Consider the following 26,288-nt stretch of genomic DNA (forward strand, 5'->3'; position numbering starts at 1 on the left):
AAACAGTTCTTTTCCCTTCCTAATTCTCTTCTAAAAGAATAAGAAAACATCTTAGCATTACAACATGATCTTTGCTTTTCCTTAATTAAAGATTTCAAATCCATTTAATCTCTTCACCTGATGATACCAGCAGCTTCTATGCATCTGTGATTTAATCTGTCTTGAGTCTGGAACAGTAGAACTGAAAGTCACATTACAAAGCGTGACTTGTAAACATATTAATGACAATGTTTCCCTACTGGAAACACTCCTGTGAAATCCAGATTTGTTCTGCTCTTCTTCCTTTCCCTCTTTTTCCTTTTTTTTTTTTTTCTTTTTTTTTTTTTTTGTGTCTGGGTTTTTTTCCCATAAAAAATGGAGAGGATATATATATACACACACAAACATACAATTACATAAATCCAAGTAAAAATAACAGATTTCGCACTAACTTAATGTCTGTTTTCACACTGTTAAATTTCAGGCAAAAGCAAACACCTTTTAGTTTAGGCTCCAATACCCTGACCACAAGGAAAGGCAAGTTCTATGCTATGTTCTTACACAATATAAAATGCACTTGAATGGACCGGAGAAGTGGTCATTTATTTCAGACAGCTTATTTCTCAAATTATTTATTATCAAGTTTTTTGTTTTCTTGTGACACAGATAGACTTGTGCTCACACTCTCCGTTCTCAAACACTACTGGTATTCCACCACTTTGTAAGCAGTCAGCTCCTATAGTTCTCTGTTACAAAGGATTAGCAGATGTATGCTAGCAAGGTTGCACAAAGAAAACATTTGAATGACTGCTACAAAACTTTAACATAAGAAGTTACAAGTTGTTCTTCCTATGTGGCTTTCAGTATTCTCCTCCACCTCACACCCCTACATCCTCTTTGTAGATCACCAAACAGACTCTTTGAACTAAGTAGCATGCTGTTAAATATCAGTTAGGCAAATACAGTAGCATTTAGCAACACGAACAAGGAATTGAACAAGTTGACATTTCTTGGTTATGTGCCAGAAGTTCTGTTGAAAAACAGACAGGTGAAGTTACAGATTAAGGTCTGTGCAAAACAAGTCCTATGGCTGTTACTTCATAGATAATACATGTGGTATAAATATCTGAGATGGCTTGAAATGCACTTGATTAGAAGAAGTTCTTTCAGAACTGAAGGACTTCTAACTAACAGCAAAATTTGCCAACCTTACGTCAGTATTTGGCTTTGTTGCCAAATTTAATTCAGTTGTGTTTGTACTACTCATCCAGCTTCTTACCTGACATCCTAACCTCCTTCAATTTGGGAATGTCTCCAAACTCAGCCATCAACGAAGTTCAGATTTCTCTACAGAACAAATCATTGAGACTATTTAATAAATAATTACTCCCAAAACTGATCCTTCAGAAACTCTACTAAAAGCCTTTTAGTCCAATGCTTCCTTTTTTAATATTCCACATTTCTTCTTGAACTTTCCTGTTCTACAAGTCTGCAGCTAATCCCACTTTTCATTAATACTGGCACAGTGGCAATCTTACTGCAGTTTGGAGACTAAATCTATCACACTTCCCTTGCTTAGAAAAATTATCATCTTCTCAAAAGAAATCAAATTTTATCAACTCTCTGGTGTAATTTACTTTCCATATGCTGACTCTGACACACACACACATCCTTCTCAAAAAAAAAAAAAAAACTACGTCTATATCTTTGATTACAGTTTTGTAGAAAAGTTGTTCAGAATTTCTGCACATCATTGATATTAGACTAATGAATCTACAACACAAAGCCCTCTGTGGCTTTTTAAATTAACTTATAGATAAGGTACTAAGCCTTTTTTCCCAGCAACAATAAGTATAAAACCCCTCAGTATTCCCTTGCTATAACCAATAAATGATGCATGATTCCCTTGCAATCACCACTAAAAATTATATACGCCGTTTGTAATAAAAGCAATGAAATGGATTTATAAAATTGAATAAAGAAAAAAACCAACAATACTCCGTAGTATGTTAAATTCAAAGTCCTTATGTGCACAAACAATCCAAGTATTACAAACAAAATATAGCTTCAGCGAACATTTCTCATTGCTAAGTCAAGAGCTGTCAATCAGCACATTTGTTTGTGTGGTCTCATTAGAGTACATTGCCTCAATCTCAACAGTCATAGCAAAGAATGCAGAGAGCATAACTATATCTATTTAACCTTCATCAACCAGTATTCATGCACCCTCATTAATTTTTTTCATCTCACTTTCAAGCATGACATGGTTCATACCAGAACAATAACTTGCTGATAATTGTTCAAGACAACAGCTGGACAGGAACAGTGCAGAGGTGAACTTTCTTATAGATTATAGGGTGCCTCAGTGAATTACAATTAGTTTAAAAAGTCATCCGTCCTGTTCAGCTGCTTTGAAAAGAAGACATTTCATTAGCACAGTGGCAATCCTAACATATTTTAGGCTTTAATGACCCAATTGCATTGCATTTTTAAGATATTAATTCCCCCAGATCACATGACAAATATTGAAATGAGCTCTCAGCTCTGTAGATGTATAAATTGTCATGTGATATCAACTGAAGCTTCGCTTCCTATTCATTATTGTTGACTTTAAATGCCCATAAATTAACAAGAATAATTTATATAATTCCCAAATTATGAATCATCTCTACAAAACTCTCTGATAGTAACTTTACTGTACTCCTTCGAATGAAAATCAGTGTTATATTTAGGAATACAACAAAAGAATTCAGATCAAGTACACAATGCTAAAACAAACCACAAAGGAAAGCAACTGCATGTATAGTTTGTGCAGTTGCAGTCCACGACAAACTAAAGGAAGACAGAGCTCTTTGTTTTCTTAATACAGTTCTTTCTCTGGGGTAAGCAAAAAACTATGCCCCAATCTTCCAGTCTCCCCCAAAACTCCATATATAATTAGCTGTATGTGAAAAAAGGAAACATCAGTGGAAAATCCAACATATATCTGCCTTTCTGTGACAAAATACTATATCCACCTAGACCAGATCATGGTTGTTGTTATAATGTACTGATAGTAAAAAAAGACAAAACAACCTAACAACATTACTTAAAAAAGATGTGAAAAAAAATCTTTCCCATGTCTATCTCTGTTAACAAACTGCTGTGTGCTGATAATGTTCCCTATCTCTTCTTCAAGAACCACTTCAGTGGTGCATTATCTCTTGCTTTTCCTGCCCCAAAACTCAACCTTTTGAAAGTCAGAGGATAACTTACGCTACGTTTATCTCTAGTTTCTGAGGAAGTTGTTTAATTGAAGTGCTCCAATGCAGCAACAGAAACATCTCTATATCTAAAGAAACATCACTTCCTAAAAATTATTCATAGTTAGAAGGCTGCCTTTATGAAAAAAAAGAAGTCTGGTGATGAAAGAGGAGCTAGGAAAAAAAAAGGAGATTTTTCAACACCAAGTTTAGCTTCAGTTAGAGAAAAAAAATTGCAGTTCAAGGTCCATTAGAAACCTATATCCTGTCCAAACTCTTCACTTTGGAATAAGTTAACGCATACAACTACAGCAACACTGATGTGAATTATACAGAAGATACTTATATGAGGAAAAAATTTTTTTTAAAAAAAATTAAATTAAAATTTCCCGTTGCCATAGCAAAGAGCATACATAAAGCCAATGTGGGACACTGTGTCTCCTACAGTAAGCAATGTGTCTAGTCTGAACAGAATATTGGACAAGTATCATTAAAAACAAACACAAATAAAGAGAGAAAGCAAAAGATTTCTTTCCACAACAAACAACCAGTAGTAAGCTTCCTTCAGGAGGCAGGAAAGATTTCAGGTATAGTTTAAAAGAAATTATTCATCAATTCATTTCTGTAGCATCCATCTCCCAAAGGCAGCAATGAGTAAAAAAGTAAACCAGAACTATGATGTTAGTATTATTTTGAGAAAGAGAGGTATTTGTCAGTAACTGAAATTTTGAGATCTGTTTTCCAGAGAGACATGTGCAGTTACAGTTTCTAGCATAAGAGTCCAAGTATACCATAATATTTTTCCGGCTGCCATTTCTCAAGGTATGCAGTAAGTCACCATGGTCCTTTCTAGATGTCCTTCTACAAAGCTACGCTTTTTGACATGCAAATATGGTGCATGACCTTTACTTTGTCTTCACAAATTCAGAAATAAATAGGTCACCTACACACATACTGATAATACGTCTCAATGAATTCCAATTACTGACCAGTAATACCTCTCTCTCAAATATGTTTATATAGGCTTTCATACTGTAGGAAAGGAGATGCTCTACTCTCACAGTGTCATTTACCTGGAATAGTATCCTGGAGTTTAACAGAACGAATATCACTCTCAAAAGCAATATGATGCTTACAGATATCAGCAACAGAATAGCTCATAAAAGCATAAATGCACTTGAAGCAATCAACAAGCACATTATTATCATAAAGATCTATCCATATGGCAATTGGGTGGGATTTAAGATAAATAAACATTATTTCCCTCGTAATGCATCTGCAAATGAAGTATTCTGGGGCCTATATAATTCAGAATTTGATACACTCACAGTGATGGGTGGGCAAGCACATTTTTTTGATTTAGGCTGACCAACTTAAGGCAAGAATGGAGAGGTATATAAAAATTTCCATTTCAGTTGTTGGTGGTGTTTTTCTTGTGGTTTGTTGTTTTGGTTTATTTTGGGTTTTTTCCAAATTTGCCCTTTATAAAAATTTTACTGCCTATTTAAGTGTGGTTTATGAGTAGTTCTCACATTTCCGAAACTTACTCTGGAAAGAATAAGTTCAAAAGGTTCTTGCAGTTCCCATACTTACTCTGGAAAATGGGATTGGGAATAGGTCAATGCTAACAGTGTTTTATGGAAAAGAGGAAGTATTTCAGAAAGTATACCAGAAGAAAACACTGCCAAATACATATATATGTATGCATGTATAAAAGTGCTTTCTGGATAGATGAATCTTTCTCTAAGTAAGAAAGAAAAGACTTCTGCACATGTAAAAACAAAACAAAGTGTGTCATGGCAGTATCTGTATGATGGCTGGATGCTACCCACAATCAAATGAAAGAATGGGAGAATGCCATGTATTCATTTGGAGAATCTTCTGTTTTTTGCCTTCAGAAATCAAGACTTCTAAAACATTATGCAACCATCACTGAAGGCTCTTTGTTAGCTGTTCTACTGCCCTTCCTTCCCTCTTTTCCACTGGCACAAAGGTAAAAAAAAATTAAGAGCTCCAGGAAAGAAAGTGGCCTGAACTCCACCTGCAGCCAAATCACTAGTCTGCCTCCATTAGGCAAGATAAAAATGTTCATAGTTCAGACCGTGAACCCCAGAAGAAAAAGGTTTCATTTTCTTGCTATTTTACAACATGCTTCTGAGAAGTTGGCTTATTGATGCTTAATTCAGACAAAGAGCAGATTCTGTGTCATAACAAAATATTCATTTTGTCACATTTTGTAATTGGGGTGGGGGGCTTTAGAATAACAGGTTTGATATTTAAAATCAACATTGTAATTCTAACTTGTGTCTTTTCTACCCAATTAAAAAATTAAGCCATTTTTTCTTATAAAGAGAGCTGCTTTTTTCAAACTTATTCAGCAATTGGATCCAAAATGCCTATTGCCCAGCCAACCTGAACAGAAATGTGGCTGTGTTTACACTGCCCTATAACAGGAAGGGAGGGGAGCTACACAGCAGTTTCCCACTTCAAAGTAAAGCCTTCAATTTTTTATGACTGCTATGAAATAGTTCACAGTAAAGTAGTAGATAACCAGGACTGTACTGTATTAGACAGTGAGGAAATGCAATGCTCTACTTCCAAAGCTTTCCAGTTCTTTTAGCCATATTTCTTTCCATAAAGCTTCAAGTATTTGAAATAGTCACTAGGTTATAAGTCAAAAAGATAGGCTAACGTTTAAAATGTCAGGTCACCAAATATTGGAGAGTTTGTGCCATTGCAATTTCCAAAATGAACTATACTCAGGACCATCAGTACCAACCAAACATTGAGAAGGGATGTTTTCCTACACTGTTCACTTGCAAAAACAGGACACTCAGACTAGAAATCTATGAGCTTATTCCAGCTCTATAATGCTGATCTTTTTGTTGTTGATCATCAGTACCAACATCATTCATTCATTAGTAAGTAGCTGAGATATGCACTCTGTTATTGGCCTTACTATCAACTCATTTTCTTCAGTTTGAATGAGATCTAGAATACATTGAGATTCCACATAACTCTACTTTCTAAAGCTATTGCGCCATAAAAATGATCCACCTTCTAAAACCAGATGCAAAAACGTAAGCTACAAATAATAAATAACATGGCTGTTCAATGTTTAATATTCTTTTTTTTTACAGTTACATTTAAATAAACACACTAGATCTAGATCAACTATACATGGCACCCACAGACATAATTTATGCTTTTGTCAATACATATTCAGAGCTATTATTGTAATTGTAAATAGCATGCCTATATGGAAGTACAGTTATTTCTAAACTATTAACTGTATTTTATCTGATGGTTGGCAGGAAAAGAAAATCCTTTTTAGTGTGTTAGAGAAATCTACAACAGCGTTACCTTACAATTTTATTCTGAGAACTGAATGAGAAAAGCTTTTGCCAAGAACTGATACTTTGGTTTGAGGATATTGCTTCATTAGAAAGTATAAATGTAGTATTTCTGTAACTCCCCACAGGTACGTTTAAAATCACAAGTTAACTGCAACAGAAAATACATTTAAAAAATAAAATTACTGTTGCTGACTTTAAAAGAAAAAATAATCCATACCTAAAGCTATTTAACCAAATATTTGAAACGTCTGAAATCACAGTTCTAAACTGCAACACAAAGGGAGGAAAAAAAAATCCTTAGCTTCATAGTCTCTCAAAACATAGCATACATAACACTATATCAAAAAAGCAGGAGTTGCAATGTTTACAGAGAACTACAAATTAATAAGCTACTCAATGTGACATTAAGATCTGTTTCTACTAAGAATGTAAGATGAGTAAAGTTTGGAATCTTTTTTAAATATACAAACGTCAAAGTAATATAAAATATAATACAGGCTGAAAAAAAGATCCAAGAATCTGGTTGCTATGGTGAAGACAGGAGGAAGAAGAAAGTCAAAACTGCATGCATAAATAGTTTTAAAAAATATTTGGATACAGAACAAAAAGATGTGATACAAGAATGCAACACGAGACGCTAAATTGATTTCATACAATATATGTGGAATTAAAGAATAATGTATATGAAGATAAAAATAACACATTGAAATCATACTGAGAAATCTGAAGTAGCGCAGAGACAGAGACATTAAACTGACCATTATTATATTTACTAGAAAATGACAGTGCAAAGTATAATTCTTGCTCTTAGTTAAGTTTTTGTTAGGAGAGTAATCTTGTTGACCACAAAAGGACTGCTTACCTAAAATTTACAAAAACATATTACATTGATATGACATAATCACCAAGCAATAATTAGCATTTAATTTCCTTTGAACTCCTTCTGATCTAAGGTGACTAAAGTGTTTTATTGTTTTATTTTAGGTTTTAATGTAAATTATCACAGCCATTAAATGATCAGGCAGGTTTAAACAAAAATTTACCATTTTAGAATTAGGTAATTCAACTATCATATTTATAAATTAGTTTCAGATTAAATAGCAACACTAATGGCAATTTATAATTTTCATATACCTAATGTTACAAATATATATAATCACCTCATCGTAAGACACTGAGGTTCAAAATAAGACAGAATTAAGAAAACAAATGAACAGTACAAGTTTTGGAATCTTAGAATCAATTTAATTGTAACAGTTCAAATTTAGTAACTATATAAATACTGAGATTTATTCTAGCATACAGAACATGCTTTCGTAAAGCACAAACTTCGCTTCAGGAAATCTCCCTTCCAATATAATCTGAAAATAGCAATTAAAGTAAAATACAAACATGACTTAGGCAAATTTAAAAGCAAAAAAAAAGTTTAGTTCGCTCTAACAAGGAAGTGTTCCTATTTCACATAAACATGTTCCTAAAAAAAAAAAAAAAAAAAGCTATATTCTACCTGAATTAACATATGCTACTTAGTACTGTGGAAGTAGATGCCAAAAAAACTGGAAAAAGCAGACAGTTTGCAAAGGGAACACATCAAGTGCATGGCTATTGTACCATGAGCAGCTTATAGACTTTGTCGTCAACGACCAAGAAAGAGGAGAGTATATTTTCTCTTTGAAATCCAGATTATATTTGCATACATGTACAGTTTTCCAAGATAAAACTCTGTGAAAGAACTTGATCCGGCATTTGAAGCTTAACATGTATGTAGCAATCACATTACGGGGAGCTTCCATTTGCACAAGGGAACCTTACACATGATAAATATCTGTCAAAATACCTTCTGAGAAAAACTTGAGCAAACCAGAATACATAGTTATTGAAAGCAGCATTAGGATATTTTGAACTATCTAGAAACCTACAAATAGCAAATTATTTCATTATTAGGTGTAATAGCAAATCTTAATGGATATCAAGCCTCTAAAGCACAATGGAGTACTTGTCAGATTAAGATATGCAGCTCTATAACTAAAGCCAGTGTCAATCAAGGTCATACAAAATCCCCATGTGACTAGACTTGCCATATTTAATAAATAAATCTAGGTATTATCAATACAATTAATGTTGATAGGTGAATTTAAACAACATAGTCCACATTGCTTGGTAGTAAACGTTAAGAAGGTAATTCAGTCACTCAAACTCGATTTCTCACCTTGACCTTTTCAGTCTTCCCATGTGTTGATTAATATTGCAAAAACATTCAAATAATCAAATGTTTATAAAGTCAGATGCCAGTTCATACAATTTAGGCTGGCTTAACCTCATAGACATCAGAAATTAATCTTAAGGACTTCTGTCTTAAGGTTTGCTAGAATGTCTGAAAAATAATTTCAACTTTAAATAATCTTTAGATTATTTGGTCTTTAAAAAATGTTAGAAAAGTAACCAGTAAAAGAGATTAAATATTCCAGAGGGAAGGGAAGGTGGGTTGTTTTGCTGAGAGGGGTGCGGTGGTATTTGTTTTGGTTTGTTTTGTTTTACTTAGGGGGCTGGGAGTACTAAAGAGCTCAGAAAAGACAGGTGTTACTACGAAGCTTCTATAAGCCAACAGATCTGACTTCGTACACTCTAGCTGGAAACTACTGGATTTACCAACATCCTCTAGTTCAGAAAGTTTCTATTTAACACACTACAGTTTAAATCAAATTGTAAGATCACTGTAGACATATTTAAAGATTTCCTAGTCCATTAACAATAGTTGAAATAGGACATTAGAAATACTTGATGAGGTTTTAGAAGTTTCAATACATTGTGTCAGGTAAAAGATTACACTATGATAGGGTATACAGTCTGTGAGTTACACCATTAAGAATCTGTGTGTTCATCATATTAAACACTAAACTCTGTCTCAAGCCCCCATGAGACTGCAACTAAAAGTAAATGGAGCATATCTTCATTTAGATTATATACTTTAATATACCTTGCAATTAGCCAATTATTCAAAGCTGTTCAGAAGAGCATCCACTTTAACTATTGATTTTAGACTAGTCTAATACAGAAAAAAATAATATAAAGTACTGAGAAAAACATACAAAATGAGTCAATGATCATTTATATAATTTTATGACTTTAATAGATATTCCTTAAACTCTGCTTCTCTCGAAGAAGACCTCGAAAGATGAGAAAACTAAGAAAAGCAAAAGAGAAAGCAAGTACCGTCTAGTAACTGTAGCCATAACATCATTTATCAGAAAGTCATTAAATTACAGACTATCACAGAGAAAATTTCTGTACTCATAATATACTCATGAAGGTGTCTATAGTATGAGGAAATTGCATCACACACCTCCAGACACCAGATTATTCATCTACCAAGCTGTTTTCTTTCAGAGAGACTCACATACAAAGTTCAGTAGCCAGGAGCTACAGCTTCTTATTGTTAAAAAGATTTATAAAATACCAGAAAGCAATATTTTTCAAGAGCAGTCTATAAGGGAAAAAATATTAGAATTCCCATGATCAATTTATATTAATATCTTTATCAATGTATACCTGAACATAACACAGAGAGAGGGATTTAGGTTGACATATATCTCATTCTCAAAGGAAGCTTTGCCTAGCATTGCTTTCATACATCCACAGACCGATTTTGTGCAAATAGTCCTTGCTTCCTGTGTTTTCTTCCAGAAATTTACAAAAAATACTTCATAATCTAAATTAAACACTATCTTAGAGTGATTTTTCTAAGTACCACTTATCTTCCCTTCTTGTATTCAGAAATACAAAGACACATGGTAAAAAGTTTCCCAGAAACTTCATTGTTTTCCATATTTACATTTACACTGTACTTTCCTTTTGCATATTTTCCATGATTCCTCTAAATATCACAAGTAGGAGCAAAAGCTAGAGCCAAGAGCAAGTTTTCTGGGAAAACTGAAAGTAAATTAAATAACCCAACAATGCCAAAGACACCATAACAAAACACTAAGTACAGCCTTGCAAAATAACAAATTTACTTACCTTATTCAAAACAGTTGGAGCATCATAAACCAAACAAAAAAGGTACATGCTACATCAGATAAAAATTATTTACAAAAAGGGTGGTCAAGCATTGAAATGAGCTACCTAGGGAAGTCGTGGAGTCTCCATCCCTGGAAGTGTTCAAAACACATATAGACGTGTTTAGGACATGGTTTAGTAGGCATAGTGGTGCTGGGCTGATGGTTAGACTGGATGATCTTAAGACTTTTTTTCCAACCTCAATGATTCCATGATTCTATGATTTATTTGTAGTCAGTGGCATAAGATGATGAGTAAAATAAAATTTAATGAAGGTTGTAGTTCTTAACCCTAAAATCTAAAACAAATCCCAAATTCCTAATATGAAATAAATCCGAAAAAAACTAATCTGAACTAAAACACATTTGTTTAGTTAATACACAAACATAATTATTAAACTATAAGAAGTTCCAACTCCTGTAAGCCAATAAACAAGATGCACACTAATCGTATGCAAATCGCCTTAACTTTTTCCCTCAGAACTGGAGAGTATATCAGGAGAATGCATCAGAACCTGCAGCACAGTTTTCCAAGAATGTCAGTGTTCTCATCTTAGAACAGTATTTCACAACTTGCACATTAAAAGCTTTTAATCACTACTATGAAAAAAAATGAGAAGAGTGAAGTAAATTCAGTAATTTAGGTACATGAATTCTAACCCACAAAAGAACCTTTTCCATTAATTCACAGCCTAAGTACTTAGAAATATTTAAATATAATCCAAGATTTAATATTCATTGTACTATTCTACATGAATAGTTTATAAAATGATACAATTTTCGTCAAATAAACATATTCTGTTAAAAGGTTTCCCTGATATTAAAGACAAATATAAACAACTGACACAAAGAGGAATCAATCAGGAAACTACGCTCTGGGTTACAAGATGCCACTTGCTAATTTCACTGAAAAGACAAACTTGCAGGAAATAACATTGACTTCACTTTTCAAAAAAAGTGCAAAAAGCCTTCTAGGTGAAAGCAGGCCTAGGTATGTTCCAATTAAAGAACCACATTTCTTCAGTATTAATCCAGAAGTACAACAGATGTTACTTCCAAAGTTTGTCTTTGAGTTTTATATCTATCACCAGATGTGTAATAGATATTCAGTTAATACAGATCATTTACTGTACTATGACACACTCTTGTGGTACATTAAGGAATGAAGTGACCGGCCAATCATAAATAGAGACAGAGATTTAAACTGAGAAAGCATTTATTGCAAGAAATCTTTAAGATACAGCATTTCAGAAAAGAAAATGGTAGAGAACTGCAGCATTCATTCTCACTAAAACAGTTATATCTCGTATATTACTATCATGACAGAGACTTAATGATGGTGATGATAGAATTGAAAGTGAATTCTCATCTTTATTGGCCAGAGAACACAAAAACCACACTATACTATAAAGCTGTGTCCAACTGCAAATTATTTCCTCATGTCAAAAAAGGATGTATATTTCTGCATTAAAAGTAGATAATAGAAAAACCTAACCTAACGAAGTCAACATATCAGACAGATATTGTGAATATAGTTTCTGGCTAAATTTTAAAAGACTTTCTAATTAACATGCATTTAAAATTCTGTACAGAAACATTCTCATACCTTCAGCAATTCAGGCAAACAAATTCATATTGTTAAGGATCCTTGAATTGCTGCTCTTCAAAGCCAGTGCTACAGTTCTGTGAGACTGAAGATGATTTAGACTCTATTGTAGAGATTCAGAATAATCAGCCCAGTATGCAAATTCAGTTATTTTACACTCTTCTACAAATAAAAACATAATTTATCATACAACAACAATAATAATTCAAATTTTTAAATGCTGGAGTAAAATAAGAAGCCAAAAATAAGTCTGCTTTTTATCAGTTTTAGTCCTTTCCGTATTGATTGCATTAACATCTCTAAATGCTGTAGAACAGGATTTTATCCTTCTCTTCCTGTTATATTTACATATGCATAATAGTTGACTAACTAGTCACTGGGCCTCACAGACTGTTGAGGAATTAGTTTAATCTCACATGCATTAAAATTATTTGCTAGTTTTACTTGTAAACAGTCACAAAGTATTCATTCTAATTGACCTGAATATACAACTATCAGAAGCATCATTATCAGCAAATGTGGTTCTTGCAGCAGAATTATACTTGGATTGACTCTGTGACTTTTACTCACCGAACAAAGACAAAAATCCAACTGCTGATCGAAGTATAAACCTTATCTTCAGGGACTGGATAAGTTCCAAGAGCTACATAGATGGTCCAGAACAAACACTGATAATGGTACAGTTTTTAAGGAAGTGTAATAAAATTTCCACTTCACTCTAACGGTATGTGTAAGTTCTAGCAAAATGCATCACAGTATTTTCTGGACACAGAGACATGATTGCCCCTTGACACTAGAAACCTTTTGTCCTTAATTTCTCTTACTCTTTCCATATTTACTTATTTTTGCCACTGTTTTAGTAATGCTTTTATTTAGTTCCAAATATGCTTCATACTTAAGAGTTTTAGTCCATTCTTCCAGGTTCTCTCAGCAACAGTAACCTGAAGATCAGCATTGTCTGCTTCCAGTAAATACAGATATTATGTCCTCAAAAAAGCTACTTCTGTTCAAGTGTCTCAGATTCTTTGTATTTATCATAAAGCATGCATCTGCACAGCTCTGCTCAAGTCACTGTTTGTCCCCACTTGTTTACTACTTGTTTCCCTATTTTGCTGAATAAAGAAGACTCACAGGTCTTTTCTGAGAGTCAGCAGGTAGCAGTGAATGGATTCTCCCTTCCCCTTTTTCAGGTTTGACTGAGTCCAAGCCTTCATTTAATGAGCATTAAAAGAGCAATTTACTTCATACTACTAGATTACTACTAACATTAAACTGTCTCTCTTGACTTTTTGCAGCTAGGATGAACTACTATCGTTTGAGTTTACAGATACCTATCCAAGTTTGTTTCTTTACACAGAAGCATTACAGATCTGTTGAACTCCACATGCCAAGAATTCTCCTGCAACGTGCAACTGAGCCCTGAATCCTAGTTTCTTTTCACGCATTCTCATTACAACTACCCTCCATTTTGTCAGCTTTGATAGCAGCTTTCATTCAAGCAATCTTGCTGAATATTTTGTTGCTTCCTTTCCTCTTCCCACTGTTCTGAATAGATGACCCAATGCTTTGAGATCTTACACTGAAAGCCAGCAAAAAAACCCAACATTCTGCTGCACGGATAGCAAGTACATTGCAGCCAAATTTTAAGTGCCACAAGGCATTACATCGCACGCTCAAGAAATTGCGAGGATAAGCAGCCACTTTAAGTAGGCTCTTTCTAGCTCGTTACCCTTGCCAGCTATGCATATGCATTTACAATTTTAGAAACAGGCATTTCTATATCAAAGGACAAGTCGGACTGCACAGCAGGAAACATTTAGTCTTTACAACTGTTAAGCTGAATAATAGAGCAGGTAAGGTTTCTCAGTTTCATTACTCAAGTGCTGCTAGAGGTAAGTAAGTTTGCAGAATAACTATCTTGTGAGTCAAAATAAAAAAGTAGAGCCCCACTAGCTTGCAAAAATAAGATGACTGGGGAAGCATAGCTGTAAAATAGAAAAGTTGTTAAAAGCTACAGAATGTCTGGTGTCTTCATTCTCTTAATGTAGATGGAACTGGTAGAAACAAACTGATCCATAAGAATGAATGTGAAAATACAACTACTGTTCGCCTGTAAATATTTAACTATAGTGTCAGGCAATAATAAAAATAATAAATCATGCAACCATCCTGTTTCAGAAAGTTTCAGAATGCTGAACTATTTAAAAAAAAATATTTTGTGGAAACACTGATTTAACCCCCACAAAAAAAATTTTACCCTTTCAGAAGAATTAAGTTCTCTTCTTTCGTACACATGCTTCAGAACCTGATTGCTATTAATGGGAGGGGGAAATCCCATCGACAGAACATTTATTAAATACGCAATCTTTATGGTAATATTTGTTTCAGAGAAGTTATTGAAAGCCCTGTTAAAAGTCCATTATGAAATTATAAAGGCAAGACATTTACAGTCTAGAAGAATCTATTTCGAATGAAGAAACTGTATGGGTAATTTCTCATGTAGAGATAACATAAAGGAGGACAGCACCCTGCAATAGAAGTCTGTTTCTCAAACATTCACATGGAAGCAATCAACTTACTGTTTTTTAACTAAGACCTGAGTTTAATTAAGAAAAGAAGTTATGTACTAGATAAGGTCAGATCATATTTACACAGTGCTAGTAGATGAAGAGGAATGTGTAATCTTAATGGGTAAGGAAAGAAGAGGTCTATCACCACTTGTTTGCATATGAATAAATTAAAATATTGTTCCAGAAGAGCCAGATCAAATGCAAACAATACGAAAGACTCTGCCAAATATATTGCTATATTATTTCAATAGTAATATTGCTATATATATTGCTATAGCAAAACAGTGCTTACTCAAGTCCTGTCTAATAGCTGCCTAACTGGAAGTCACTGCTCCAGTACAATCTCCTTGGCCGATTTTTTTCTTTTTTTAAAAAAAATGAATTGTCCTTGAAATGAATTTTCTCTGATTCATGCCATTCACTGTGAAACTAGATAGTCAATTTTCTAAAACACAGAAAGTAGTGCTCATAGAAATTTTAACGCTAATAATTTCCATGAACAGCGACTTTGAAGGTTTGCCAAATAAGGTTTGTTAAATGCTTCTTGTATTTAAATTATTTTTCTCAGCTCACAATGAAATCAGGCTATAATAAAAGCATTGTTGTAATGAAGATTTTACTGCACTCAAATATAGCCTTACCTTTAGCCAGATATAAATGCTTGAAACATTAGATTAGAAATCCATCAAAAGCACTTAGTATAACATCTGAGAAAATTAAACAAGAGGTAAAACCCATGAAAACAGGTTTGTAGTATATGTATAGTATTTTATACCTCATATGCAATACAAACACTAGCAAACTAATTTTTGCAAGATCCTTGTTGGTATAGGAACAAACTTGTTAAAGTGAATATTCTCAATCAAAAAAAAACGTTATTAGACTGAGCAGGAGCACTATGATGACCTCCTTGAACTTGCATTTTAAGTTTAATACCATTCCATTGCTATTTATGGTTTAGGACTTAGGATACCGAGCAGACTTTTTTCCCCTCTCTGGACACATGAAAATAACATCTATCTCCTCTCAAATTTTACTTATTCACATTGTAAATACATTCTCTACTAGAAATCAATAAAGGAACACTCTTGTTGCTTCTAAAACATCAAGCCCTTGAAGACTTATCCTACTACAGTGTTGCAAAATGGAAGTGGAATGCTTTTGTTAGACTGAATATACTCGCCTATTTTCATCAAACATGAGTTGACTGCAGACTAATACTGTATCTTTGCGTAGAAATCAGATATGAAAAAAAAATTACTTGTTCGAAAGAAGAAGGTAAAGGTGAACTACAGGAACTACTCCTTCAAAGCATTTCACTGAGGAGAAAGGAAAGCTCTAAAATTGATTTCATGCTGACAGAAAACAATAAATGGTCTGTGTAGAAAGAACCAATCACCTAATAATAAGACATACTGCAACTCTCCTGTAAAGCAAAAAAAAAAAAAAAAAAAAGTTAAAGTTAAAATAATTGAAAACTAAGATAAAATTAATACTTTGCTTAGGTGTATATTTAAAACTGCAGTAACAAACTCTTTAACAATACCCTTTCATTGTCTGACCAAGCATTTTCTAACTGCAGATGGAATTCAAATTACCCTTTCTAGCAACAAAACTAGTTTTTCTAGTTTTTCTAGAACTATTTAAAACTACTGACAGACTACTTCTTTTATACACTCCTACCAGAATACAGACCCAACATTACTGTTGATTCTGATGTACTCAGATTAGAGTATTGATGAGGGGATAATTCATGCTAAAAAACTGCCATAGAAAGAGATTAAAGAGAAAAAGATGACACAATTTATAGCTCCAAAAAGAAACAAACTACAAAATAAATGTTATTGTCAGATTATTCCAACAATAAGTACATTAATGTCCTCTTCAGTTTTCCAATTTTCTATTTGCCACAGAATTGTGGTGTTATCACAATATGAAAAGTCACATTTTAGGAGTTTTTCAAATCAATACCTCCTTAAATAGCTTTAACAGTCTGAACGACTGAAGGTTTCTCCTATCCATAGTAGAGTATTAAAAGATAAATAAATTAAATTCAATAAAGTTTCGCAAACTGCGTCTGCTTTGTCTGTGACAGTAATTGGTAAGACATCTCCACATCTTTAACCCAATGCACAAGCTTCTCCATTTATTTTCCCTCAATGGATAAATGACATTAAAATTGCAAAATACCACTCACATTTCAGTGTTTTTTTTAAAGTGATGGGTTGCTCTCCCTGATAAATGCCTGTAATTTACTCCTGCAGTCTTCAGAAAATTTTTTTAATTAAATTAAATGTAAAAATATTTTAGAATAATTTCTGGTTTAAATAGTAGTTAGGGTGACACTGCAAGGCAGCCACACTGAAACACATAGCAGGCTTTACTTCTACTTGTACACAGTTCATAATGCCAAGATTAAAAGCTAAGTCATGCTACTCAGCGCTACATTATTGAAAGAAATTACTGCACTATACTGTTGGAAGTCCTACACTTTTATAATAATAAGATTCCATAAGAAGCACAGTTTGCAGCAGCTACTGCGTAAATCCTCCTCCGGAGGAGGAAAGCACGAGGACAATGGGTTCCATTTAATCCTTCAGGTGACTGAGCACAAGTTCTGTTGATTATGCTGGGTAGGCTGCAGTGTGTCAAGTAAAGTGCTAAACAAATTCAAGTTGCTGATTTGACCTTCTTGCCAGCATTTACTGTCTTTTCTGGTTTCAAATGTTTTAGACATGGTTGGCACCATAGCAGTTCAGGCCTTGATGTTTTTTCTTACAGAGTATACAGAATAGGGGAGAAAGAAAAAGAAAAAAAAAATCAGGCAGAACTACATTGACCTTTTCAAGGCAAGTGCCAACAGAGACAGCACTCTCTCACTGAAGTGCTCTGTTTCTGAATAATCAAGTCTGGCAGAAGCCCTGCTGTGATGGGATGAGACATTGCCATCTCCAATAAGATTAGGATGAAAATCTGTCCCAGTTGATTTTAAAAAAAAAAAAAAAAAAAAGAAATCATACAATTTTCTCTCTCAGGTTTACTAGATCAATTCCCTTTAACATTTAGAAAAGAAAGAAGTGTAAACTTCTAATTTCCCATGCCATCTCCCATTAAATGTAGTTATCTGCATATTGTTTAAAATAATGAAGAATTCAAGAGTGGTTTCTTGTACTTTCAATCTGCAATTTCTAATCCTCATTTGGACTTTAACACTTGAAAAATAACAGAAAAAAAACCCACAAAACAGTCATTGGATCAAGTCAAACCAACTTTTTAACAGGATATTTACAAACTGAGCATACTAATTATGAAGCATTTATTTCAGAAAATATTTCTTCTATTTTGCATACATTAGGCAAATCACTAATTTGCATTTAAATGCTTCCAAAGATTCCTTTTCGTTAGAGATTGCTTTCTTGTACACTCCGTAGAACTTTCTAAGTCTTAGAACCACCTTTGGCAAACCTTCAAGCACCCAAAGGATGACTTTCGGCAACAAGCTGGTTCTCACTTGAGTTAACCTGAATACATACTGTATTACAAGCCTAAATACTACAGACTCACTATATTCATTACACTTATTCACAGACTTTCAACAACTTTCTGCTATAATTTCTCCATAACAGTATTCTTCCAAGTATCAAACAAAGTCTACTCCTTATAGGCATTCCATTACTTTTCTCCTTTACAGGAGCAATAAGACCAAGCATTTGCATATAAGAAACTTATTTCAACATTGTAAAGTCTTAAACACAGTAGCCTCAAGCTACTCCAAGCTAACAGGCCCTCTTATATCCATAATTAAGAATGTAATAAATGCCCTACTGGGTCTGACCAGTGATCCCCCTAGCCAGCAATCTTTCCCAGAGCTGCAGTAAGAAATCTTAACTTAAAGAGACACTGTGCCAGCTTTATCACTTACAAACCATTCTCTTCGCTCCCCAAAAGAGGAAGTTCCTCTTCCTACAAACACAAGACAAGGAACGTTACATCCTTTCCTTCTTCTTTTGGACCTCTTACCCCTGAATCTGTCTAATGTTCTTTGAAACTACTGCATTTTTCAAGCTGTCACCAAGTGGTCCCACTAATTCCCTAGCTAACTTATTCAAAAAACTCAAGTACACTTTTCAATATCAGATGAAGCATGCCTTGCAGGAAAAACAGAATTCTAAAAGCATATGTGAAGAATGTCCTGTTTACATTCACCTAACTATATGTAATGAGTTTTCCTGTTATCTTCCTTTGGGCAGGCCTTTCACATATTTAATGCTATCCTTTTCACTGTGATACTGTCTTTAACTTTTCTATCGAGCCACATTTTTCTTTCCACCTCACAGCTTTAGTTGGGCTTTTTCTGAATCACAATATAAAGTTTATTCAAATCTTTAAGATAGCATTTTCAAAACAGCTTCTGGGTTGCTAGCAATCATAAGTATCCTGCTTGCTTAATCACCTGGCTCTTTCATTCAGTTCCCTGTCCTAAAGTTGAATACTTGTACAAAATATTTGCTTGGATTGTTTTCTCCTAGTACAAAATCAAGATAGTGATCTTTCTCTCCTCCACTCTGCTCTGACCTCCCAGGCCCTGTGAATGACACAAGCCCATTCCCAGAACAGCTCCCTTTCGCACTAGTTACAGGAAATGGCAATTTCGTGCATTCAAAGCTTTTAACTTATAGCATCCTGATGAAGAATTGATTCAACCCATACACAGGTAGTTAAATCACCCACTTTATTGCCACCAAATCTGCAGCTTCTGTAATCTCACTTAGCATTTTCTCATCACAAACATCATCTGATCCAAGAGCAATGAATACATTATTACAAGGAATTTCCATTCACAAGGTTTTGCACAGTATGCTTTTATTCACCCCACAAGATTTTCATGCTGCTACAGTTCATGCTATCTTTTATGCACACTGCCGCTCCCCTGCCTGTATGTCTAATCATTCCAGTGAAGTTGGCAGCACAGTAACTCCATATATCAGTGATTATTCTCCTTCCATCAGGCTTGCAACACATCTATTATAAGCAGTTGTCATTCAATAATGAAAATTTCTGTTTGTTTTGAACTTATCTTTTAGGCTTAAGACAATAAAGCACATATACCATTTGCTCTGGCTCTGCTGCTCAGTATTTCGCATACCAGCTAACCTTAAGTCATATATTTTGTTTAATGTTTTCAAAAAAAATATCGTAAGAGATTTCATTGATGCTGTTTTAGCCAAAAAGGCTTTTCACAGATTTCCTTCATTGATCTGCAACAATAAGCATAATCCTAATAAATCTTAAAACACTTATTTCTTATTATTTCCTTCTCTTTCAAGGCTCTAACTACCCTTCATACAAATCCTTCTTTTTGCCTTTAAAAAGAAAAGTTATCAGAAAACCAAAGATCATTCAGGCAAACCTTTCATCTTCATCACCTTATTTGCAGAATCTGCCAATTGCTTTCTCCTTCATGCCCTGGTCCCGCAGCCAGGGATAGACCCATAGAGTGTACCTTACTTCCACAACAATGTCTTTAAACCACCAATTTCACTCTTCAGATTTCTTTTACTGCTGACACAACGCTAATGATTTGAGAGTTTCACAATCTTTTGTTTGTTTGTTTGTTTCTCGATGCACAACTTGCAATAAACTTGCAAATATTTTAAATGCATGTACAGTTTTCAGTCACAATTAAATCTTTTCTCAAGTATTCACATTGAAAATATGTCAATGTGTGGATGGAATATTTCCAGATTCTGAACTGATATCCTCCTCCCACATTCCCTGTGCAGAAGTAAATCTGTATGGTTTTAGATGACAAAGAAGTGGTTTTCCATTTTGCCTGTTTCTACTTCTTTCACATACACAATTTTACACATTTTTTTTAAGATTACAATTTTTTCTACGACAAGAGTAAATTCTGAGTCAATGAAAAAAATTAAACTTGGTTTACAAAAAGTTGCTACAGGAATACTATCAGCAACTGATACTTTGAAACTTTTTATTGTTCCAGCTCAAAGTTTTAGTTCTCATAAAATACAAAATGGTTCAATTTCTCAAAAGCGGAAAAAAAAAAAAAAAAGCCAGCTTTACAATAAGTAAAAGGATGAAAAGAAAAATATCTTACACCACCCTAAGCTCTAACATAGACTCATCACTATCACCATCAATAATACGATTATTATTATTAAGCAAGATGCACAGCAAAAACATTCCCTCCAGTAAGTTACCAAGACTGTTGTCAGCAGGCCAAAAAATTGATTATTTCCTTTTACTCCTCTTTTCTTTCAGGAAGAAGTATCTGGAATACTTTTTCAGTATTGGGCTCTCCATTTCAAGAAAAACATAAGATATATTGGAACAAGTACAGCAGAAAATTGTCAAGTTGACTAGAGGGCTAAAACATAACAGGAGGTTTAGGTCGGATATTAGGAAAAGGTTCTTCACCCAGAGGGTTGTGGAGCACTGGAACAGGCTTCCCAGAGAAGCAGTAATGGTGCCCAGCCTAACAATATTCAAGTAGCATTTGGAAAATGCCCTCAGACACATGGTGCCAATGTTTGAGTTATCCTGTGCAGGAACAGGATTTAGACGCAATGATCCTTGTGATCAATGATCCTTTCCAACTCAGGACACATTGTGATTCTGTCATAAGATACCGAGAGAAAAGTTGACAGTCCTATCAGTCTGGAGAAGGACTCTTACTGTCCAAGGGAACTCTTACTGCTGTACAGAAGACTACAAATAAGAGGAAACGAGATTCTTCTCGGAGGCGTACAATGAACAAGAGGCAACAGAATCAAGTTGCAACAAGAGATATTCCAACAAGTAGTTATGAAAAAAATTCACCACAATGGTGACAAACACAGGAAAAGGTTGTCCATCCATACACCTCCACCTTCTAGGGATTTCTCAAATACAGCTGGACAAAGTCCCAGGCAACATGAACTGGGCTGACTCTCCTTTTATGAAGGTGATTGGACCAGGTGACTTCCAGAGGTGCCTTCCAAACTAAATAATTCCATGATTCAAGACTGTCTATCATCTGATATGTCTCTAGATATGGTCAACAGGAGTGAGACAAGATGTTATGGAGGTACTCACTATTTTTTATTACATGCTGAAGCTAGACTCTTTTTACTTTTTTACTCTTGTAGTGAAGTCTCATTCATGCCTCCATAACACCTTCAGTTGTTTCAATTGCTTCCACACCCATTCAAAACCAATGTCACTTACAACTTCTATGCAAACATCTGTTAAAGCTTCAAATCTATTCTAAACTGTTCTGTATTCCTTTTTCTAGTAGAAATTAGTCAGCAGATAATTTACATACACGTAAGACTTCCTCTTCTGGATCAACACAAATACTTTTGACACATCAGCTGGCAAAATAGAGCAACTGAACATTTGAGTACTTCAAGCTGATTTTACTTAATCAGAATAAAATTCACTTACAGCATCATTGAACATTCTGCTCCCTGCTTCCACAACTAGATGCTTCTTACACATTGACTTCAACGAAAAGAGTGTATGAACAGAACCTTCATAGGGGAAGCCATGCTCATTCTTTGCATGCCATCATTTGCCCACTAGACACCTACTTGCTGTTCTAAATAAAATTGTTAGTATCTCCACTTTGAAAAATTAAGATAATGGCACTACTATATGTGAGATGAGAGAGATTTCAAAACTTAAGAAAAAAAGCTTGACCTGTAAGAAAAGTTAAATTTGTCCCTGCAGGCTACAGCCTTTCAAAACACACAGACACTTCTGTTTGGTATACTTTACTGAGTATAATGTACTGATTTTTCATCTGTAGAACCAGAAACTCTCATCTACTACATGTTGTCATAACAATGTATTCAGTTCATTCACATAAACTTTGAAGGAACGTTAATTTTGTTAACCCTAGTACTCTCATCGTTTGTGGATATTCACAAATCTCTCTGAGTAATTAACACCTTCATATGTGGCTCAAATATCATCTTGTCTCCCAAATTTTATTATTTCATTACACATTGGAAACAATGTTTCCTCCAGTGGCTTTTAAACCTTCCAGTCAATTCAGGGAACAATTCTTGGGATTTCTCCTAACATTATGAAGATACCACAATTATCTTTTAGACTTAGTTCAACAGATTCAAACAAAAATAACTATGGTCTGTGAGATTTTCTTGCCTTCAACATAACAATATTACAATATTAATAATATAATTACTGAAAACATAGTAATTATATTAAGTATATTAATTAATAATATTAGTATAATTATTAACACTATATTATATTTTATGCATACTATTGATATGTAATATATAAAATATTATGTTACATTATAGTACATTATATTACATTACATTATATCAATAATATAATATTATAATTTTAATAATATTAAGTGTCAAGAGCTGTAATACTCAGCTCACTGGAAATACTCCTAGAGCAGAAAAGCCTGCTTTGACAAAAGCAGAGCAAAGATCTTTGGTATAGTGAAAAAAAAAATTTGGATAATACACATCAAAGCACATAAAAAAAAGGAGAAACTTGAGAATACCATGCGTTGTATTAAATAAAAACATTAAAGTGAAATTTGTAAAACAAATGAAAAAATATAAGAATTCCTATTCCGTTTGAGAATTCCTATTCCATTTGAAAAAGAATTAATCGTTTTCCCTCAAAAAAGAATTAATCATTGTACCCCTTGGGTGCCCGAAAGTACTAAGTCTCAGATATCAATTGGAGGGGGGGAACACACACGGGACGGGACACGGGAGGACTATGTCAAGAAATACCAGTGGAAATATAGGCATTTTAGTTATATGGCAGAATAACTTAAACTACCAGTGAGATGACTTACTTCCAGAAAGAGTGAAAAGGTTTAAAGTTAGGAATACTTTCAAAATTTTGCTCTTCCACAAGGCTTTAGAAGCTGAAGAAACTAAGCAAAATATCAAAGGAATGCAGGTTCCTTCAAGTTTATTAGTCTTATTTACAAGTTACTAGTCTAAAACAACTTGTCTCCAAGTTACCAGTCTAAAAACAACTTGCTTCCAAGTTACTAGTCTAAAAAACTTCACTAAGAGACTCTAGTCCTCCATGGAACCAAAACACATCAGTTATCATATACATTCTCAGCGTAAGCACATCACCCTTTAGATTAGGTCATTGTATTTTATCAAGGTATTCTGAGAAAATTTTATAAATATTTTATCAAGCATGACCTAATAGAAGCCTGTATTATCCAGAAGCATTTCTTGGTATTATTTTTTTTATAAGGTTTTCCCTATAAGTCACACAATTTTTGTCACCTCGTAAGTGAAATTGCTCAGTATTACTGTTTTAAGCAGTATGGAATTTTTAACTCTTTTCTTCACACATTCCACTTACAAAACAGAACATTAATATTATAACCTGATTTTTTTTCAGGTAGTATTTAAGCCTCAAGAATTTTAAAGACATCTCTAAAACCCAAAAATTAAAGCAATCAATTACTTACCCCTTTTTTGACAACAAAACCTAAGTTCCAATTTGCAAAGCATGTCAGCATTCTCATACTTCTCCTCTTGTGCTTTAACCCAAAAACAGGATTCTGTCATTTCCTGAGGTCTAATCTACAAGCAAGAGAGAAAACAATTTTGTCAATTACCTTTGAAGGGGGTATACAAGAAAGCTGGAGAAGGACTTTTAACAAGGGCATGTAGTGATAGGACTAGGGGGAATGGCTAAAAATTGGAGAGGGACAGATTTAGACTAGACATAAGGAGGAATTTGTTAACAATCAGGGTGATGAGGCACTGGCACAGGGTCCGTAGGGAAGTTGTAGATGCCGCATCCCTGGAGGTGTTCAAGGCCAGGTTGGATAGGGCCTTGGACAGCCTGATCTAGTGGGAGGTGTCCCTGCCCATTGTGGGGGGGAAGGGGTTAGAATTAGATGATCTCTAGAGTCCCTTCCAACTCAAACCATTCTACAATTCTATGATCAACTAAATTGTTTTGACGCTATGCTAAGACTGTGGTGTGTAGGGTCTAAAGCAAATGAAATACTTAAGAGCTCTGTAAAACACATGAACTTTGGGTATATAATTCATCTTTAGAATTGTTAATCTATTTCTGATTAAAGAGAATAATGTTTACAGTAAGAGCTTTTGGACAAACTGATTCTAACAACGCAAAGTAACACAGACAAACACTGTTATCGAAGGCTTAAATGTAGCAAATCATCTTTGATCTATATTTAAAACTTAAGTAAACTTTGAATAGCCTCTGAAAACAGCTGGTTTAACTAGATGTTAAGTATTATACCTTACTTATTAGATTCTAACTTGGATTGTTTCATAAAAATCTTCTAATATTCTCACTGGCTTATAATAACTGTCTAACTAATTACAGTTCCCAAAACTCAGTAGACTGATAGCCCTGGTATACTTGATTCTGTCACAATGGAGAAGAAAAATAAAACTGATTCTATATTTTTTCAGCCATGAAATTTACATAGATACATCTACACTATGTAATAGGACAAATAGAGAGACCTGCAATGCTTCTTCCCGCAGACCAAGCTGGACAGATGCAAGGTACTGGTTTGGAAACTGTATAGACATCAGTACAGTGGAGTGACTGATCTAATGTAAACAGTTTGCTAGATGACAAAGCACAGTAGGACCCAGACAGCATGCTGCTATCAAGGTTGTGTTATTCTAGAGCAGAACTGACTTTTCCATGCATCCCAGAAAGCCAACCAATACTTGCCCAGATAATTCATGAGACAGCAAAATGCAGGTTTCAGAAAACAACATAAAATAAACACAGAAAGTATTCGTATCTTGCATAATATTAACTAGTGTATCAGTTACTGTATGTGAACTTACTCCTGCCAGTCTACTATTTGCCATAAGCTCTACATAAGATTTTACATTAAGTATTTGCCATTAATTGGAACTACCTTTGACCAGTTGAGTCTTTTCATGGTAACTTCAGGTCTGAATTCTTTTTTAGGCCTCATTCCAAATGGCAAAGCACATGAAGGTGGAGTCCGCTGTGCTCCAGGCAGGCCTGGTAGAGGTGGTGGTGGTGGTGGAGCACCACCAAAAGCCGAAGGAATTCCCAAACCATTTAAAAGTGGTGGAGGAGGAGGGGGAGGCGGTGGTGGTGGGAATGCTCCATTAGCAGGCAGCGGTGGAGGAGGTGGTGGCGGCAGCAGTTGATGTGGTCCTGCAGCTTCCCGCGGAACAACAGATGCATCTCCACATATTGAAGGTAGTAATCCAGGTGGCAAGGAGCCATACTGATAAGGAATATATTTTTATTCAGTTTCATATTTTTTGTAACAACAAAATGCCATAGCAATCTTAGTGTATTGATTAAATCCAGCAAGCCAACAGAAAGTCTTGTATAGGACAATCAAATATGAATTATCATGAGGCCAATATGCTTTTCATTTCATAATTGGAAACATCTACAATTGAAGCGGACATTCAGACCAGGGGGTG

General features: G+C 34.4%; 1 protein-coding gene across 1 annotated transcript in view; it reads right to left on the reverse strand.

Annotated features, from left to right (window-relative positions):
- The window catches only part of DIAPH3 (diaphanous related formin 3), a 223,510-nt gene that overhangs the window by 138,619 nt on the left and 58,603 nt on the right, over positions 1-26,288 (reverse strand). Inside the window, exons 16-17 of the mRNA XM_054056201.1 lie at positions 25,742-26,083; positions 24,296-24,410 (exon numbers count right to left, since the gene is read on the reverse strand). Of these exons, the coding sequence (XP_053912176.1) occupies positions 24,296-24,410; positions 25,742-26,083 (457 nt within the window). The remainder of the gene's footprint in view (positions 1-24,295; positions 24,411-25,741; positions 26,084-26,288) is intronic.

This window comes from Cuculus canorus, chromosome 1, assembly GCF_017976375.1.
Source record: "Cuculus canorus isolate bCucCan1 chromosome 1, bCucCan1.pri, whole genome shotgun sequence".
NCBI classification, from domain to species: domain Eukaryota; kingdom Metazoa; phylum Chordata; class Aves; order Cuculiformes; family Cuculidae; genus Cuculus; species Cuculus canorus.